The 21,310-nt window shown below is 39.6% G+C and overlaps 1 protein-coding gene across 1 annotated transcript; it reads right to left on the bottom strand.

Annotated features, from left to right (window-relative positions):
• Positions 1-1,671: 1,671 nt before the first annotated feature.
• Positions 1,672-20,998, bottom strand: LOC134670940 (uncharacterized). The gene is made up of 14 exons (XM_063528774.1): positions 20,625-20,998; positions 11,334-11,518; positions 10,283-10,464; positions 9,431-9,911; positions 8,906-9,056; positions 8,267-8,414; positions 7,765-7,873; positions 7,600-7,679; positions 6,889-7,107; positions 5,643-5,857; positions 5,271-5,426; positions 3,165-3,261; positions 2,594-2,708; positions 1,672-1,821 (listed from the first exon to the last, which is right to left on the bottom strand). The coding sequence occupies exons 1-14, from the start codon at positions 20,707-20,709 to the stop codon at positions 1,672-1,674; spliced, it is 2,373 nt and encodes a 790-aa protein (XP_063384844.1). The 5' UTR covers positions 20,710-20,998.
• Between the last annotated feature and the right edge of the window lie 312 nt (positions 20,999-21,310).

The following is a 21,310-nucleotide window of genomic DNA, read 5'->3' as shown; positions in this document are numbered from 1 at the left end:
GGCCTCACCGGGGTCAGGTATATCTAATTAAAATAATTAATATCTAAATTACTGATTACCTTATTGTTTAACAGGTTATTTGTAATAAGAGTATAACATAAAAGTGTACATTTAGAATAACAACTATCAAAATATCAACGTAATTAAAAATATTAAAACAATAATATAAGCTTCATAATATCAAGTTTACAAACAATGATGAGCATTAGCATCACTAAGATATTTTTTCGTTAAAAAATGATTATTAAATATTCTACTCTTAAAATTATGTTTCTTAAACATTAGCTAACTTAGATTTTTTAAAGCTCCGAATGTAAGATAGATCTTTCATTACAACATTTCGGATATAAAAAAAAACGAATCATACTTATAAACTAAAAAGTAACAAGCATATTTAACTGGTTTTAAAACTATTTACCATTGCATTTCATGTCTTAAACTATTTATTTTACAAGAGACTTACATATTTTATTATACTACTGTTTCGCTGATGCTGCCGGCCGCTAACGCCACTGTGCGAGGTAGATAGAGTTAGACCAAGAAAAGTCTGCGGCGATTTTGATAGCCCACGCAGTGCAAGTGTCATTTTAAACGTCATACTTCTATGAAATTATGACGTATAAATAACACTTACCCTGCGTGGGCTATCAAAATCGCTGCAGACTTCTCTTGGCCTAACTCTATAGGAATTAGGAAATGGCGGGTCATTGTACGAAATTATTTGTGCTCAGTGTCCTTACTTTATTTAAATATGTTCCCTCCAATAACTAAGGGCCAGTTGCACTAACCACATTTAACTTGATTTAATGGACTGATTAACTTTTCGACGCCATGTCAAACACAAAAGCTGTCACGCGGACGCCACGTCACTGAAGTGTCAAAACTGAAATTAAACTTTATGCATATGCACGTAGGTCTATGTTGCTCTGTGTTCTGTGAAAATTAATCCATCTTTGGCGTTGGACCTGCGGTGCGGATATATCGGTCATTGGCGTCTAAAAGGTATCGTCTTGGGTTGTCCCATTCGTTTTTTATCAAGTTCTTAAATTAGTCCTATTCTGCTTTCGTCACTCATTCTACATTGAAAGCCACCCGACGTGTCGGAAGCCGGTGTTGCTCGAAGAAAGCCACCGACGATTGTGACGAATGTAGAATGAGTGACGAAAGCAGAATAGGACTAATTTAAGAACTTGACGAAAAACGAATGGGACGACCCAAGACGATACCGTCTAAAAGGTTAACGTCAATCAGAGTGTAGTATGAAACTTTCCATACAATAAAATGTAGCGAACGTAAATGTAGACAGACGGTTTGGTGCAACCGACCCTTATCAGGCGTGGCTCACTCCGCGATTTCGTTGCTTTGCAACAGGTAGCTCAAGTACATCCGTTCCACACCAATTTTGGTGGCTAGCCGTAAGCCGCGCGGGGCGCTGTCGCCACCTAGCGGCCATATCTGTCCTGATCGTAACAGACGCGTTTTGTTAGAGAGTGAGTCTTCTGTACCTAGTACAGTCATCAGCAATAGTATCTTACACAACTAGGGCCGCAAAAATATGTGACACGTTCTTATTTGGAGCGCAATAAGAGCGCGTCATATATTTTTGCGGCCCTAGTTGTGTAAGATACTATTGCTGATGACTGTACTATTATTTAGTTTTATTCTGTGACCTTAGTCAGGTTTGTGCTGTTCTCGTACGCGCTGTATTTCTGTTTTGATGGCTGATATGATGGGCAGCGCGGGGTCGGCGGCCGGCAGCCGCGGCCGCGCCAGCACCAGCGCCGGGTTCACCGTGGGCGCCGCCGGCAGACGGGTTAGGGACTGTACAACGAGAAAAAAAGTTGTCATCCCATAGACACTATTTACTATCAAACTTTTGATACAATTATTCTGTGTCTTGTTTCTTTTTTTATGCTAATGAATATTTTAACCCTTTGACTGCCAAGTCATATCTACCGTAAACCATATGCGCCACTGTAAACCATTTCAGACAGAATGCATGTAAGGTAAACGTACTAGTGTTCGACATGCTAATGCCCAATAGATGACACCTTGCTGTCACCTCTATGACAATGACTAAAGTTTCAAGATGACATGTACAGTCGCCATTAGATATATCGGAGCGGTCAAGGTGCTCACAAATATCTGAGCACGCCTCTATTTTCAAGGCGTTAGAGTGCGTGTTCAGAACACCTTGAGTGAGTTAAGTGATTGTGAACACCTTAGCCGCTCCGATATATCTGATGGGGACTGTACTGGGACCGCGTCGAGCACCAGTACGTTTATCTTAACAGTGCATGCCTGTGAGCATCTTTGGCAGTCAAAGAATATCTAGACCACTAGCGGGCAAAGTACGGCCCGCGGGCCATCTCCGACCTTAGTATATGGCATCGGCCCACGATTATCACGAATTAAAATAAATTTTGGCTACAGTTCTGGCCCTCCACTTAAATTTCCTAAACTTTCTGGCCCCCCATGAAGAAAGTTTGCCCATCACTGATCTAGACAGACGGTTCGGTTAAACTGGACCCACGGGATGACTCAATGACCGATCAATGTCGATGTGTAAGGGATTATAAAGTGTAAACCTTACGTGTGATGGTGGAGTAGGGCCCCACGCGCTGGCGGGCGCGCGGCGCTCGGCGCGCAGCTGCGACGTGCGCGGCCGCGCCGAGCGCGCCTCTATAGTGGCTGCTGTGCTTCCGCGGCTGGAATGAGTTTTGGTACAGTTCATAATTATCATATCACGCAGTTTCTGGTAGGTGTCGAAGGAATGTAAACCTTCTAAACAGAAAATACACTTATAATAAACACACATGTATATATAAACAAAGGTCGAGTCACTACCGTGCAGCTACTGAATATTAGAAGGGTCAAATCTCAAACGTACCGCAAATTGGAACTGCGGCCGTTAGATACGATATGAATTATATAATGTTCTCACAATTCGTGTCGTACAAGTCAAAGGAATTCTGTACCTTCTATCCGTTAGTTACAGTCCATATTTACATAAATGGCCCATATTTACATAATAGTAGATAGCAACTATTTACTGTCGTGTCGTGTCTAATACCTTCGTGTACCTACCTAGGTAGGTACCTACATTATTGGTCGAGTTTTAGCTTTTAGCCTTTGATTAAGTTAATCAAAATTACGAATCTTACCCAGCACCAGCCGAACGGCCCCGCACGGTGTCTAAGGCAGTATACGGGGAACCAGGCAGGCGAACGTTATCGTTTCGCGCCTGGGCTATTTCTCCTTCTGAAAACAACACAGATTTCGTTAAATTCAAATTCAATTAATTGAAATACTTTATAAAACATTGCTGCTCTTAAACCCGATGACCACTGGGGCAGACAAACCAACCAGAACCAAAGACACCCCCAGCAAGGTGGTCCAAATAGCAGGGAACCGTCAGATCAGTATCATTGGCTTCCTTTTAGCATTCGATTCCATCGATTGCGCATTTGATCGAGAATTATTTACGGGCTATGATTAATTGGCTAGACCAGTGCCCTGTTTAACAAAAGCTTGTAACTTGTAAATCTTGTAATACAAGCGGAAGTCCCTTTCTAACAAAAGCTATCAAAAAGTGACTTCCACCTGTATTACAAGTTACAAGCTTTTGATAAACAGGACATAATCTTACCATTCTTCTTCTAAACAATATAGGTATTTGTCAACACCACCGAAGAGAGTGAAGGCACCATCCATAAGCTTTGAATCTCCATCGCAAGCGTGAGAAAGGTATAGCAGACTTGGATGGACTAAGAGCTTACCTTTCTTTTTCTCAACGATATAGGTACCCTGGGAGTTGGATGAGCCAGCACTACCGAAGAGAGTGAAGGCATCATCCATAAGCTTTGAATCTCCATCGCATGCGTGAGACTTGGTATAGCAGACTTGGATGGACTAAGACCTTACCTTTCTTTTTCTCAACGATATAGGTATCCTAGGAGTTGGATGAGCCAGCACTACCGAAGAGAGTGAAGGCATCATCCATAAGCTTTGAAGCTCCATCGCATGCGTGAGACTTGGTATAGCAGACTTGGATGGACTAAGACCTTACCTTTCTTTTTCTCAACGATATAGGTATCCTGGGAGTTGGATGAGCCAGTACTACCAAAGAGAGTGAAGGCATCATCCATTAGCTCGTTGAATCTCTGTCGCATGCGAGAGACTTTACGTGGTATGGCAGACTTGGATGGACTAAGACCTTACCTTTCTTTTTCTCAACGATATAGGTATCCTGGGAGTTGGATGAGCCAGCACTACCGAAGAGAGTGAAGGCATTATCCATTAGTTCGTTGAATCTCTGTCGCATGCGAGAGACTTTACGTGGTATGGCAGACTTGGATGGACTAAGACCTTACCTTTCTTTTTCTCAACGATATAGGTATCCTGGGAGTTGGATGAGCCAGCACTACCGAAGAGAGTGAAGGCATCATCCATAAGCTTTGAAGCTCCATCGCATGCGTGAGACTTGGTATAGCAGACTTGGATGGACTAAGACCTTACCTTTCTTTTTCTCAACGATATAGGTGTCCTGGGAGTTGGATGAGCCAGCGCTACCGAAGAGAGTGAAGGCATCATCCATAAGCTCGTTGAATCTCTGTCGCATTCGAGAGACTTTACGTGATATTGGCAGACTTGGATGGACTAAAACCATACCTTTCTTTTTCTCAACGATATAGGTATCCTGAGAGTTGGATGAGCCAGCACTACCGAAGAGAGTGAAGGCATCATCCATTAGCTCGTTGAATCTCTGTCGCATGCGAGAGACTTTACGTGGTATGGCAGACTTGGATGGACTAAGACCTTACCTTTCTTTTTCTCAACGATATAGGTATCCTGGGAGTTGGATGAGCCAGCACTACCGAAGAGAGTGAAGGCATCATCCATTAGCTCGTTGAATCTCTGTCGCATGCGAGAGACTTTACGTGGTATGGCAGACTTGGATGGACTAAGACCTTACCTTTCTTTTTCTCAACGATATAGGTATCCTGAGAGTTGGATGAGCCAGCACTACCGAAGAGAGTGAAGGCATCATCCATAAGCTTTGAAGCTCCATCGCATGCGTGAGACTTGGTATAGCAGACTTGGATGGACTAAGACCTTACCTTTCTTTTTCTCAACGATATAGGTATCCTGGGAGTTGGATGAGCCAGCACCACCGAAGAGAGTGAAGGCATCATCCATAAGCTTTGAATCTCTATCGCATGCGAGAGACTTTACGTGGTATGGCAGACTTAGATGGACTAAGACCTTACCTTTCTTTTTCTCAACGATATAGGTATCCTGGGAGTTGGATGAGCCAGCGCTACCGAAGAGAGTGAAGGCATCATCCATTAGCTCGTTGAATCTCTGTCGCATGCGAGAATCTTTGCGGGGAGTGGCAGACTTAGCTGGGCTTGGCGGTTTCGATACTGCGAAAAGTAAAGGCTGTCAGATGATTGAGATGATTCCATTTGTAGCTAAAAATGGCCAATATCTTCGACCCAGTTGATTGATCCATGAAATTAGCTCCTAGTTTTTAGATTTGATTGATTTGATATATTTAGGTCATCACGACAGCTCACGACAAATCGTTTTGAAGATGCGTGGGAGATTTGTATGGCAGCTGAAATTATTATTGTTCATACCATCCTTAATCCTCTGGCAGTGTAGGTCCCACACCAAAGGCCCGATAACCCCTGGGTCTTTGTCAATGCTTCCCAGCCGAACCAACTGCGATGCCATCTGGCGACGAGGCACAGCATCTGCAGCTCTCTTCGGACTGGTGACTGGCGAGTCAATGTCAAGGTGACGGACTGATACTGGTTCAAGGATGCGAGAGAGGGGTTCCACTACGTTGCCTCTGGAAAATGAATTGTTAAGGATGATGATGTTTAAAAGAAATGTGAAACTTGCACAACCAAAACCTTTGGAATCTAATGAATTCAAAACCCTGGAAAGGAAAAGGAAGGAATTACTGTGGATGCGGCACCATGGTGTAGATTGCTTAATAGGTCATCAAAAGGCCGTAATCCGCTGCAATGCATTGGACATCTCAACTTGCTGTGTGGCGGACAGTTACGACGGAATACATTGTTTGTTTGAAAGTTACGAGAACACATAGGTATTGTCTCTACATCATCAGCTGCTTCGATCATCTATCCTCCGTCCTGATTCGCATGGGGCTTCTATTTTCAACACACTCAATACTGCCGAAATCCTTGTAGTTCCCAACTCGTTTTTTTATGTGGCATTGCAGTCTTCAACGACCTAACACCGGATTTGACACTCCTATAAGCAGGCTGTAATTTTTGTGTTTTCGGCGTAGTACTTTAGAGAACTTAATAATGCTAGTGGCATCCTTGCCAGGCATTACCTTGGGAAAGAGTTGACTGAAGGCATCGACAGGTAAGAGTCGGTGGTTGCCCTCTATCCGAACTGTCCAAGCCAACCACTTCTATAGCAAACTATCCTTAGTTCCAACACGTTTCTTCTGCGGCATTCTCAAAGCTTGGAGTTTCAGTCTCCAACACCCTAACACTGATTTGATACTCCTAAAGCAGTCTGCAATTTTTGAGTTTTGGCATTGTGCTTTAGAGACCTTAACAATCACTAACAAGACTTACCTTGAAAACGAGTTAACTGAAGGCATCGACAGATAGGACGTCGGTGTCTGCGGAGCTGCAGTTGCCCACTATCTGAACTGTCCAAGCCAGCCGCTTCTAGCAAACTATCCGTAGTTCCAACACGGTTTTTTAGCGGCATTCTCAAAGCTTGGGGTTTCAGTCTCCAACACCCTAAACACTGATTTGATACTCCTAAAGCAGTCTGCAATTTTTGAGTTTTGGCATTGTGCTTTAGAGACCTTAACAATGCCAAAGCTACAAGACTTACCTTGGAAACGAGTTAACTGAAGGCATCGACAGATAGGATGTCGGTGTCTGCGGAGCAGAAGGTTGCCCACTATCTGAACTGTCCAAGCCAGCCGCTTCTAGCAAACTATCCGTAGTTCCAACACGCTTCTTCTGCGGCATTCTCAACGCATGGGGTTTCTTTTGTCTACGACGCACGGTTGCTACGTCTTCGGATATTCCGGAAGATGTTGTGGATGAACTGTTGGAAATTAAAATGATTAGTGATTGATCAGTAAATTAGAAGTTTCCCTTCAACAATGTCACTGGAACAAAGTGAGGGTCCTTTATTGTCGACTATTGTTGAGATCTAAAACCACACGTAGCGTATAGCTACTCTTAGTTTAGCTTTTTATATTCTCTATGTATATTTTCTTGATAATTTTTATGATGCTTTTATTTCGGTCAATTGTGTTAGCCAGCCGTTTGGTGTTTGCTCTCCCCAGCTATTCATAACATTAAATGATACGGTTCGAAGGACCATTAATATTAGGATAAGTAGCTAGAGGGAGAGCAAAAACCACACAACTATCCCATACTTTAATTGACTTTAAGCTTCTGAACACGAATCAGATAAATCTAAATACCATAGAATTTTGCAATCTAAAGCACAGGATTGTCTTTGGCACAGGGTAAGTCTTTATGCATGTGAAGTATGATTGGAAATATATTGGATAATCATAAATGAACTCACCTCGAAGCACTCGCCGCTCTGTAAATGGGTAGCAACGTGCTACTAGGTCTTGTTCTGCTAGGTGACACTACGCTTATCAACTGAAAAATATAAAAAAAGTGACATCATATCAAGCAGATTTCCCTTGAAGACAGAATTTAAGTAGCTGATGATAACAATGCTTACCCTGCCATCTTTTTCTTCGTGAACTTGTTTCAATTGATTCCTTTCCGCCTCTCTTAACATCTCATTTCTGTATGCTCGGAGGGAGGCTGCCGATTTGATTGCTTTTCGCCTAAAAAATAAATAATATACATCAACTAAGAAAAAAAATTCTCAGGTAACGGACTACCATAGCAAGAAGGTTTTGTCAAGACTTTAAGGCCCACTTGCACCATCCCACTAACCCGGGATTAAGCGGTTTAACCGTCAACCCAGTGTCAAATAGTACTGGTAACCAATAGTAGGTAACTCCAGGTTTAACCGGTTAACCCCGGGTTAGTGGAATGGTGCAAGTGGGCCTAAGCCATGATTAACCGTCTAAAGTGCCTAACGTCAACTTAGCTTAGACTTCTATAAGGCCACGGCGCTGAGGTGAACAGAAGTGGTAAATACAATAGATAAAATGAAATAAAAAATTTATAAAATAAAAACTATATTCAGTATCTAAATTAACAGGAAACCTCACCTCTGAGCCAAACACAGCAGCACAAACAGCACCAACAATAGCAGAACCGCTATAGTGGCTCCCACTGCCAGCGCCCACAGCTCCGTGCCGTGGATACCGCTCACTGCTGCTTCGCCTTCCAGACCCTCGGCCGCCTTCAGATACGCTGCTGAAATGGCTTGATTTGTAATTTTACGAAAGTTTTGCCTAACTAAGGAATAAGTGTATATGTGTATGGATTGGCCATAGTCTAATAAAACAGTCTTCTCTTCCTAGAGTGACACAAGCCTACGTCACAATAACATTGCCACTTTGTATAGCGCTATTGCATATTATTATATAGCGCTGCCGCATGATGACGTAGGCTTGTGTCAGTCACGTGGTCGGAAGAGAGTACCAGGCGGAGTATATTAATTATATTATTGTACCATGGGATTGGCCAAAAGGTAGGTACATGTTCCTTTAAGAGCTAAAAATGATTTAAAATTGCGTTTGATTCGATATAGTGTATAAAGTGTAGGTATTGCCTCTATAATGTAAAGGCATCGAGGCAAAACGCCTAAATTCGTTTAGCCCTCAAGTTAACACACACACACCTAATATAAAAGTCGGTGACCAAATTAGATACAGTCAGATCGGTGTCATTTGAGCTTTACTCACGCTCAGCTTTAGTAGTGACTACGGCTCCCAACTCCCTGGCCACTTCGGCGTCACGTACAAGTCTCATATCCCTGGCAGCTACTGCTGCAGGTACCGCTCTACCGCCCACAAGTACCACGTACACGATTTGGACGCTGCCCGTTTCTGTGAACTGAAAATTCAAAGGGCTTCTGTGAACTGAAAATTCAAAGTTCTGGAGATAAAAATCCCTCTCCGTCAATGAACCAGTGGCGGATGAGCCACGTGGCAAAAGTAGCAATGCCACGGGCGTTTGAGGACTCCACGCACCCTGCGCATTGTGCCCGTAAAAAACCTTTCGTTCACTTCGTCCAACAAAATTAAAACAATTCATGGGCCCAATTTGCTTTTTAACCTGCACCCGGCACTGCCGTAAACTCGACTAGCTTTGAGAGACGTTGGGAGAGTTTCCATCCTGCCCAAAAAGGTCAAGATTTCTTTCCTAAATTTTGATCTCTACACCTTTCTCGTACCTATGATAGATTTTAAAATGTAAATCTATTTTACCTCAGTTATATTCTGGATGTGGACTTGCACTGGTGGTTGCTGCTCCGGTTTTATAATCTCTCTTTTAAACAACATCGTCTCATTGCTATTCTCTTCTTCTAAAGGAATATCTATTAATTCCCCCTTCTCACTTTCTCCCTCTTCTTGGTCTGATACCTCTCTCTTTCTTACTACTACCGTAGGAGGAACTAAGATCCATGATTCAACGTCTGCAAGCCTGGTTGCTTTTATATCTTCTTTTAAGGTAAGGTTTTCGTTTTCAATAGGGATGTCTATTTTAGAATAATCTATTATTTTTGTTGGCTGTACAATTTCAGTCATGGAAGGAACTATCGTAGAACTATCGAGGTATCTTAGGGGGGTGTTGGAAGCAGCGATTTGATTATCGTCTTTATTAACTACAAATGAATGCACTTCGTGTTTCTTTCTCGTTTGCGGGGCGTCTAAAGACTTTATGATTCCCAGATGGCGTTCTTGTTGTCTGAAATATTTCAAAGATAGTTAAATAAACGAAGAAAGTATCATGTCATGTCACATTATAGTTGAAGTCAATTTCTAAATTACAACCACGCAGCACGAGGCTATGCCGTTAGTTTGATACGTAAGTTTATTCTCCTTTTAACTAACCCCAAACAAAATCCGTTAGCCCTGCAGGGTCGCCATGCGTTGTGAGAAAGATGGGAAATCAAATAGAGGTAGGCTATTAAAAATATTTGCTCACTTAAAATACTTCTTCTGAATAAACGAAATGCACATCTATATTGTAAAAGCGTTGGGATGTGAATTTAAAACAATACTTATACGCGAAAACACGTTATAAGGTTATTTTAATTAAATGAATATTATTTTTACCTTAGAAAGGCCTTTTGATACAGCCTAGCCAGCCTCAACTGCAGACTGTCAGGGGTGGATCCTTGTATGACAGTCAGCAGCCAATACCGTCGATCCTCTGGTATCTCTGGCTCCAAACTGCCTGGGGGAACCGGCTCTCCGCAGTTGAGGACACATTCTCCTGTTGTTTTGTCGGTCACCGCCTGTATTATAAATTGTATTTAACCCATAAATGGTCCCATAACCCAGGGTCGGAATTCTTGAGGTTATATTAAAGGCTCTCTCCCCTATTAATTTTAAAGTGTAAGAGTGAGTTTTATCCAATGGGCATATAAATGAAGAATAAGGCACTAAAGAACAGTAGAAAATGCTCTAATTGCCTCAGGGTGCATTAGGGAAATTCTAAATCCAGTCAGGTAAAGAACAAATTGCGCCATGCATTAAAATTTCTCTTTTGTCAGTCTTTTGTTTACTTGAAAAGTAGAAGCACTTCCTCCTCAGAGATGTGTGTTATTTTACGTATAAAGAGTGAATCAAAGTTCCATGTAGCTGGGTATGTTGTGCTGCGCCACATTTACTCTGGCTCTCCCCAGAGTAAAAGGGACGTGAAATACGAGTCGAGAGATGTGCGCGAGCTCCGAGGATATTAAACCCTTGCCTCCATAGAAAAAGGACTTTTTTGTTTGCTTCTCACGCAATCCACTTCCTCAGCCTTTGAATCCTCAAAACTTACGCATGAACTGGGGCCAAATTCGACACGTACAACTGTCAGATTTCGCATCCACGTCAAATCAACAGTTGATTTTATCGCATACTGAGTTATGATACTTATGATTCCATCAACGGTGGATACTATCATTTGGTACAACCAAAACTCCACTCTAAACTAAGGGTGGTTCGGTTTGGTTTGCTTGTCACCCTAACTGTGGATTGTTAATGTCAAATTTTGACATTGTACGTATTCGAAAACTTATGATTTTTCCCACATCAACGGGAGATCAACACGATACGTCAAACGTCGCTTGTCGAATAGGGGTCCTGCTCAAATACTTTAAATAGGGACACAAAATACCTGAGGTGGAAACGAATCCAGGTACACAGTGGCAAGGACCGTAGTTGTCTGCACAATCGGTGTGGGCTGAGAAGGCTCCGGCAGGGGTGAGTCCGGAGGAGGCGGCCCATCTCCAGAACCTGTCCAGAAGAAATCTTCGAGGCGTGGCGTGCGCTCATGCTGGTCCGGGGCTACCAGGAGGTACACTGGTAATGGGAAAAGCGAGTTAGTAAGTTTTAACTGATAAGAAATAAGTAGTCTATCAAAAATTTAATTTTTGACACAAGCTTTTATTACTGACTCTACTTTTCTTAGAACAGGCAACTCAATACTCATGGTGACAATTCTATCAAACCTAGCAATGCACGCACGAGAACTTTCCAAAATTGCGAAACTTTCCACATGAGAAATTCTCGGTAACTTCTGAGAATGTTCTCAAGAACGAGAATTTATTTATTTATCGTAGTTTATACCATGAATATTCACGATAGTTTAGGTGTAGTCCTTACCCCCAGAAAATTCCGACTTTTGGTCGTCCGCTTCCGGTCAGAAAAATGTATGACGGCCCGGCCAAACGGTCAGACTTAGGTGGGGGGTGCTCGACCAAATGTCATAGAGGGACCCTGGCAGTTCTTGACGCCGCCATTTTTTTTAAATATGGCCGACTTTTTTTTTACTTTTTTAATTTTGTCCTAGCGCGCTGAAATTTTGGTCACGAAATCTCGGGGTCCCCTAGATACTTATGAAAAATTTTTTTTTGGAAAAATGCTACAATTGCGGGAAAACTGGCCACTTTTATTTTGTATGGCAACTTTTAAACGGTGCGTGATAGGTGGGGGGTGCTCGACCAAATGTCATAGAGGGCCCCGAGACAAAACAATCTGCATTTAAAAAAAAATGGCCGACTTTTTTTTTAATTATTTTCAAGTTGGTCCGAGCGCGCTGAGATTTGGCATGGCGGGAGATAGAGGCCTCTAGATTCTAATGAAACAAAAAAAGAAATTTTGGAAAATATTGTCGAAAGTCGAAAAGTTCTCTGATATACAGTGAGAATTTAAGCAACTTATTGGTAAATTTATCACATCAACAAAATAGCTAACTGTAATAGACAATAATATATGCATAATAACATTTAGTTTTAAGTTATGCCTATTTAAACTTTATTTCAAGTATATTCTCTTGTTTAAACAATAATTTCCATGTTGCAGGAATGTTCTGAGAACATTCTCGAGAACGTTTCCGCTTTTTGGGAATGTTCTGCAATTTGAACATTGCTAATCAAACCCAAAGCACAACTAGGTTGCGTTGTTTCATCACAGAGTTCCCATGGCCTCCCTTTGTCCATCAGTAAACAAAACTTGTTAGGTACAGTTTAAATACCTACTCAGTATAATATGTTGTTCGGGTATCTAGTCGTGTTAGCCCTATCTAATCGCAGTTAAGGCTGATTTAGACTACGTGCGAACTCGCATGCGATACATTGCGGGTTTTGATCGGTCGGTTGAATTGGACGTAACTCATTTTCCGCAATGTAACTAAAATCGCATGCGAGTTCGCGCGCCGTCTCAATCAGCCCTTATTAGGTTTTGCAGCGATTGACTAAAATAATCAATCCTCATTATTCAATAACAAGCTAACGTCGATGACAGGCTAACCGCATGAATGCATCGCGTGACGTACTGTAGGCTTTATTGGCTGAAATAACGTCGGCTGAGCAGGATACTGTGTGGTGCAAGCCGATGGATGTAGCGGGTTGTTGGTTTAAAATATTCTCGTGTACCTTAAACTCTATCCTCAATTCCTAACTGAGTTTTTAGACATTATAATTGCATTTTTTTCGAGAACTTTTTTATTTGCTCTACAACAAAACCGAGGTTTGAACCCACGATTTTTGAGCACCACACACATGTAGGTAAGTCTGTACTTACCTACATGTGTGTGACATGACTGTGACTGTTCACAGAATAAATAATAGTACTAGGTACAGAAGACTCACTCTCAAACAAAACGCGTCTGTTACGATCAGGACAGATATGGCCGCTAGGTGGCGACAGCGCCACGCGAGGCTTATGGCAAACCCCAAAATTGGGGTCGAACGGATGTACTTTTAGCTACCTGTAGCAAAGCGACGAAATCGCGGAGTGAGACACGCCTGGTACAGTGTAAAGTTTTAATTTATGACATGTCCCATTTTGTACTTTGGCACAGTGACAATAGTATGAGGTCTCTAGAGACTTTCATATTGATTGTCACTGTAAGAAGGTACGAAATGGGTCATATTTAAATTAATAGTTTCAACCGATACAAAGCTGCTATTGTGCAAATACAAAAAATTTGGTACGCACTACGTATAGTTTGCAGTCATATTGTAGCAAGAATAGGTACCTACAGACGACTGTTTCAGCACTTTCAACCATAATATGAGAATTTTATTTAGGGTGCAAAATACACCTTTTTCCATTACGACTACATTTACCTAAAAGAGGCTGAATACGCACTCGTTTGCCTGACCTAGTAAAAATCGGACGATACTGATAAGTCCGCGGTTTTCCTGTCCCTCGAGCCAAGCTGTCAAGAAAATACTTTTGCACCAGTCCGTGCCATCCCCCGCTTTATATGTATAGAAAAGAAACGCATTTCCTCGACGATGCCCCGATATTGATACCGAATATAAATTCATTTACTGTTTTGGCAAGTAAACGTAGTTTGCGGGCCATTTTTGGACTGAAGACTAAGGGAGGCCTTTTGATGATCATACCAGGAAACAATCTATGTTTCAGCTCTACTTTTAAATCCTCAGTAAGTAAATATAAGAAAAAATAATATGCTGTACCTTACATACAACCTACGTTTTAACCCTAAAATGACTAAGATATTTGCAAAAAAATTAATTACGCGACACAATGGGTTTGGGATTTTTGAATAGAGCTTTTGTCTCTGGGAATCTCTCGTCGTACGGTCGAAGTCAAAGATTTTTACCTAATCAAGATATATGTGGGTCGTTCTACCGTTTCGTGCCGATTTGGTGTCCGAGCCCACATCAAGCCTTAAAATTATAATTTTTTACATGTGGTTATTTTTAAAAGGTATGTTTATATGGTACGGAAAATGCGCCAGTTTTGGAATTTAGCTAAACCTAATGATCTATTAAATAAAAATTAAAAACATGCGAAAAATTCATTTCCCTCGACATAAAATGGCGTACCATTGGGTTCAAAAATTTAAAAACACTATTATTTGCAGATAAACCCTACTTTCCATTATTGTTTATAAATAAGCAAATAATCAGTATTATAATGGTACATGGTACGTATTTTTAAAGTTAAATTATCATAGAGAGAACGCACTTTTTAATTTTGTCACGCCAAAGACTTCATTTTCACTCTAAAAACTTGCCACTCATGCCAAATCTAAACGCGCCTTTATTCACGAATACCTGTGATTGCTACTTGTTTTTACTACCTTAGTCTACCGCAATACGTCAACGAAGAAGGTTTCGCGCTCTTGATTTACGAGTAATTTTGGTTCTCCTCACCGGAAAGGCACTTTGTCATGGTTACTACTCATTTCTATCCATTAAGTAATTTGGTGGTATTTATTGCAAAAAAAATCACCTTGTTAATAATCGGTTAGCATTTTGGTATATCTTCATTACTTTTACTTGATGACATTCTAGCCTTAAAGACGATAAATAATTTAAAAAAACCGTCGAAAGTTCATTCCACTCCAATTCATTCCTCTCCATTTCTTCCAATATTTTCGAGTGAAGGAAATGAACCAGTTTGGAAGGAAATGAACAATAATTTTGTATGACAGATGTGATACCTTTTTATGTTTTTAGCCGACAGCCCAAGAGTTATATGCACACATACGCTCTCAAATCATAACTCTCATGTTTTGAAACGTGTGTATGTCCCATTCTTTCGACTTCGTTAGACCATTTGACAGAGTTTCAGGGTATAGGTTCTTACCACCCGACACTATGTCATGGGAATCCTGTTGGTTGTGGATATTGCATATAAATAAGCAGATATGCGCGTAAGCGTAAGTAGTCTCCTTTTTCATGGCAAATATTGTAAATATATCGGATAGATACATCATCTTTCCAACATTTTATAAATGCGGAACATTTTGGAAGGTGACCCTATTGAAACTTATCTAACGCCTAACTTATCTGCTAATTAAAATACATACTGAACTTTTTATAGTCCTTGAATAAAGCTCAAGAGCGAGCCCTCCGAGGGCACATATTTATGAGGAGGGTCTCACAAAGATCTGGGAGCTTCTTCTTGTGCTAAGTTAAAAATACGAGTTGGCCGTATCAGGGAAATTTCTTGTAACTTTGTAACCGTTTCAAGGCCAAGCTTTAGAAAAATCTAGAAATTTCATGAAACAATGGTCCAACACCATCTAGAACTGGAGAGGAGCGTCCCATTCCCACCCCTTTCTGCGAGTTCCGCAAAGAAAGAGCAGGCAGCTCGGAGCGTCCGATTGTGGCACGTCTTCCTGCAAGGCTGAAAGCCGAGCTTTCGCAGGAGAGTAGATCTTAAATTGTTTCAATGCCGAAATGCAAGCGATGCCGAAAAGCGAGCTCCGCATGAGTTGTTCAAAATTTCTTTTAACTATTGGCAGCGGGCACAATCGTGCGAGGTCAAAGACTGAGCTTCAGTGGAGCTGACCTCAAACAAGAACCAATAGCCGAATGTATTAAAAAGCAAGGCCGAAGGCCCGGGGGAGCTTCAGATAGGGGCACATTTCCGTACAAGGCCAAATATCAATATGTAAGAGTGCAGAACTTTGCTAAGTGAGGCCAAAGGCCGAGGTCCGCATAAACGCTGAAGGTCCAGTCCGTCTGATCACGTTGCGCTTCCATAGAAGACCTAACTTGAGAACTAAGAGAGCTTGAAATTTAACCAATGTGATCTCGGACCCTCCTGCGGCTTGACCTTTGCATTTTTCCTCGAAAGTGCGACTTGTTGAGTCTATAACCCTATGGAGTTTGTTATTTATAGTAAGTATTTTGATTATTCGGGCGTACTCTGCCCTTGGCCTCTATCTACACAGGGTTTTGGTGTTTCGTAGAGTACGCTCTTCGACCTCCAACGGCTTTAGAGCTCAACATCGTGTTTGCGGTCCGCTAGTCTGCTTTTTAATATACAACTATTTGTTCGTCTCCAAGCTCTGCTGTCCTGCAGCTTTACTTCGGCCCGCTGTTCCCTTTGAAACGGCTTATCATGGTAGTGTCCTAAATGTAATATCTGGCCCACTTCATTATTTAAAAAAACAGCATCTGCCCTTTACAAAGACGGCTAAGTCACTTTACCTACTAGAAAGTTTAAAATTATGCCGCAGTTCTCTCCCGAATAATATCAAAACTAACGATTGTTTTTTTATAACAATTTATAGATAATTTAAGCTTTTTAATTTCATTTATGTATGCAGTTTTTTACATTACAAATCTCATTATTATATGTTTCTAGTTCTGACAAATAATGAGACCGAAGAGGAATACTGAAACATCGTAAAAAATATTGTAAAAAAGTAGGTTATTATATTAAACAGGTCAACAGGGTAGATATACTTTTTAAGGGTGTGTAATGATCGATATAAAAATAATTAATATATTTTCTGTAAATATAACAACATTTAATATAATTTCAGAAAATATAATAACTCATTTTGTATAATATACATTTGGTATATTATTAAAATGTTTCATATCATTTTGTATAATTATCTTTTGATATAACACTCATTTATTATAACGATCATGTGATATAATGCTCATTTATTATACAAGTATTATTATATAAGCATTATTCGTATAATAATATAGTAAAGGTATTTTTATGACGACATATGTAAATGTTTAACGCAGATTAGGTAGTGGTTTGTTTTGTGTAACGGACACAAATCTACCTACCTTTCTGGTAGCGGTTCGTTTAGTGTAGGGGTCGCAGTTCTTAACCTAACCTAACCTAGTATTCTGGTAGCGGTTGGTTTTGTGTAGGGGTCGCAGTTCTTAACCTTATTACCTACCTAGTTATAAATAGCAGTTCGTTATATGTAGAAATAGTCGTTTTTAGGGTTCCGTACCCGAAGGGTAAAACGGGACCCTATTACTAAGACTTCGCTGTCCGTCCGTCCGTCCGTCCGTCCGTCCGTCTGTCACCAGGCTGTATCTCACGAACCGTGATAGCTAGACAGTTGAAATTTTCACAGATGATGTATTTCTGTTGCCGCTATAACAACAAATACTAAAAACAGAATAAAATAAAGATTTAAATGGGGCTCCCATACAACAAACGTGATTTTTGACCAAAGTTAAGCAACGTCGGGAGTGGTCAGTACTTGGATGGGTGACCGTTTTTTTTTTCTTTTTTTTTTTGAATTGTGGTACGGAACCCTTCGTGCGCGAGTCCGACTCGCACTTACCTGGTTTTTCTAGTGTGCAATAACGAATGTGGAATTATATATCTAATACATTATATCAGCAATTCTACTTTAGATGAAATAACTTTATATCATAAATTCAGTATAGAAAATATGCATTATACTTGAAGAATGTTATGCTAAATGTTATTAGATCAATTAATCTTTATATCAAATGATAATTTATATCATATGAAAATATATTAAGTGTTGTTATATCATTTATTAATTATACTAAATAAGCGTTATTGCAACTAATATTATAATAAAAATGTTTATAGCCATCGATACGCACCCACTTTTTAAAAGCCAAGCTATTTATGGTTTCATCGTTTAAAATATTATCACTGTGATTTTGACCAATAAAGTTAATTTATATTTAATCTAATTTCATTTCCTTCTATTCGTGTTTCATTACCTTCCCTTGGTTTTTCATTTCCATCTATGCCTTCATTACTTTCCTTATTTGTTTTCCAAAAGTATAACTAGTATATAGGTGCCTTTCTCAAAATAATATACACAATACGTATACACATTCACAATATCAAAATCTACACTGTAACTTCAAAATAAAAAAAATCTCCAAAAAAGTAGCAAATCGGCACGAAACGGTAGAACGACCCATGTACATATTATTGTGCGCGTAATATATACCTATAATGAATTGCTATGCTGTACCGCCTATACCTCGACACGTGTCGTATGTACAGTCCCCATCAGATATATCGGGGCGGCCAAGGTGCTCATAAATATCTGAACACGCCTCTATTGTCAAGGCGTTAGAGTGCGTGTTCAAATATTGTGAACACCTTGGCCGCTCCGATATATCTGATGGCGACTGTACCAAAAGTAGAGGATCCCCAAGACAGGTCGACCTTCACTGATCTGCTTAACCGTAGGAAATTAATATTTTATCAAATAAAATACATATTATAAAACCTATATGAATGCAATTTTTTTATTAACAAAACTTATACAAACTATTATTAAAATTAAGTATAGACTAAATAAATTAAAACTAAAACTAATAATACATATTAAATTCCTTAAAATAGGGTTGCCCAAAAAATATAGGGTCATTGCGCTAGTTTTCGTCCGGCTCTAGTTTTTCGTCCACTTGACGAAATTTGAAAATAAAACATCATTGCTGTACAAATTTGTACTTATTGCAATACTTGTTATCTGAAGAATTTATCTATCTACATAAAAAAAAAATATTTCGCAAGTAGCAATTTATACATATATGAATTTTATTATTTGCTTATCCTTCAAGTGGAGGGAAACTGACACTAGACGGGAAACTGACACTAGACGGTAAACTGACGCAATTACCCTATGTTTATGATTATTATTAATTATTTTTGAAAGATTTTTTTTTTCTTACGGAAGACGAGTCAGTATGACCATGACCTATGTCTTAGCCTGTCCAGAAAGACAAATAAAAAAAGCAAGTTCGGTAGAGATGCGGACGGATGTTCGAATTTCAATGTTCGCCGTAGTCCCCCCCCCCCCCCATTATTAAACTAGGGCAAGATTATGAGGGAAGCGCAGCAGGCTTCGTTTTATAGCAGTCGTCACGAATCTTTTGCGGCCCTAATCTATAAAGTCGTATGTCGCAACGTGAATCGTATGGAGAATTGGATATGTTACTTTTTGGTTTTGTGTGAAAGTATTGCTTGCATTTAAATCGATATGATCGAGATATAATTGGTAAAAGTACTAACAGGTACCTACCTATCTGTAATAGAATAGGTCTATACTGAATAAAATTTACAAATGCCTACTAAGCTACTTATTAGGTACCTATAAAGTACATGACTAACTATTTTACATTTTCCACTTCCGAGTTATACTTCCGACTACCATAACGAGCAAATATACTTTTTACATAAATCAATATTGCATTTAATATAAAAAAATATTGAATATAATAAATATGTAAATTAACATTGTCTCAAACCGTGTTTATTGGCGCAGTCGGTAAACCCCATTTGTGTAATCCAAATTTCAGGTAGCTTAGTACTGGCTAGATTATCTCCTTGAACAGTATGGTTGCGTCGTCGTGTAAGCAAGGCTATAACTTCACAGACAACCAGTAATATTAGAGCATGTATCCTGTCAGTAACCAGGTTTTATAACGCCGCACAATCGCATTAAAAAGGCATATAATAGCTGCATAAATGGCAGTGGTTTTACGCAGTCGTCCGCGCGTCCTTTGTGTGGACAGCGGATGTGGACATACTAGAACCAGCCGACCGTATAGAGATGACCCTTGCCTTTGATCGATTAAAAAAAATGTTTCCCGCTTAATGAGGGCACTGCCGACAGTTGCTCAAACTGTTAACAGACTACAGAGTCGTGATTGACATAATTAAGTTAGGTATGGCTACAAACCTATTACAATTTACAATTTTAAACTTATTTATCCCTTTAAAATATGGTGTCTGTAGATATTTAAGTTATGAAGTCGAAAATAGCCGAGGAAAAGTGATAACTCGTATGATCAATTGATCATGCAATACCTACACAAAATTAGGGCAGTATGTCTACATAATTAATAAAGCCCCATGGGCTACCAATTTTTTTTTTATAGTTGACTTGGTCAATGTAATGATGAATGATCATACATTCATGTTTTTGAACACGGAAATAACACTACAGTAATAGGTGTACAAAACAATAGAAAATGTACCTACATGTGCCTATATTAGGGTGCGTTCTAATACTTCTAATAATAGAAGCCCTCCATGAGGTTTTATTTATTATTTATAACTTTTAGAAGTACGTATTAGATAATGTTGGCACTGGCAGTTATACACTTGACCACTCTAACTTATTAGATTTTAATCAACACATAGTTTTGTAAGAACTGGTACTTACTTCTATCATCATTCTCGTAGTCTTCCGCCAAAACATAGAACACAAAACAACTAAATATTGAAACTAATAAATTAACTACGAACATGTTTTAAGTCTCACGACACTGTTATTTGATTTGTCGCGTCCGAAAATAACGCATTAACCACATTATGAGTATCACAGAGAATTTATATTAAATTGCAGCCGCCGCTGAGTAAAAGAAAAACAAATTTTGTTTTTATACAAAAAGCTAGGCCTAAATGTACGTATGTGATAAATGTTTTGTAAAAATATATCAAAAATCAAAACCGACCAGCCACCAAAAAAGCCCGAAAACTACTGTGCGAGTTGGATTGTTATCGCGTTGCCAAGCAACGAGTTTATCAAATTGAATATCGCGCGCGCAGTGCAAAGGTGCTATTAAAATTTGTCTATGGTTATTTCAAGTGGAGAAACAAATGTTTAAAAAACAACAGTGAAACTTTAATTTAAAGGTTTTTTTATTATCCTTTTCTTGCCATAAATAATAATTTTTTATAATTATTTTTCATTTTTCCAAAGATAAAACGTTACTTTCTCTATATAATTGTCTATGGTCTGACAGTTACAAAATGTTGTCAAGTAATAATTTTTCTACTATTTTATAAATAATTATACTGAATAAAGAAATCTATAAATTATGTAAAGTATTTTTCCATGGGCTTACC

Source organism: Cydia fagiglandana, chromosome 14 (assembly GCF_963556715.1).
Source record: "Cydia fagiglandana chromosome 14, ilCydFagi1.1, whole genome shotgun sequence".
Lineage (NCBI taxonomy): Eukaryota > Metazoa > Arthropoda > Insecta > Lepidoptera > Tortricidae > Cydia > Cydia fagiglandana.
The sequence above is the reverse complement of the archived record's forward strand: the minus strand, read 5'-3'. Positions and strand labels throughout refer to the sequence as shown.

Excerpts from the sequence above, each read along its gene's own strand:
- LOC134670940 (XM_063528774.1), bottom strand. The coding sequence starts at position 20,709 with ATGTTCGTAGTTAATTTATTAGTTTCAATATTTAGTTGTTTTGTGTTC. Across the intron at positions 3,262-5,270 it reads TATCGTTGAGAAAAAGAAAG|AAGGAGAAATAGCCCAGGCG; the intron begins GTAAGGTCTTAG and ends TGTTGTTTTCAG. Across the intron at positions 1,822-2,593 it reads GCCCTACTCCACCATCACAC|TCCCTAACCCGTCTGCCGGC; the intron begins GTAAGGTTTACA and ends CTCGTTGTACAG.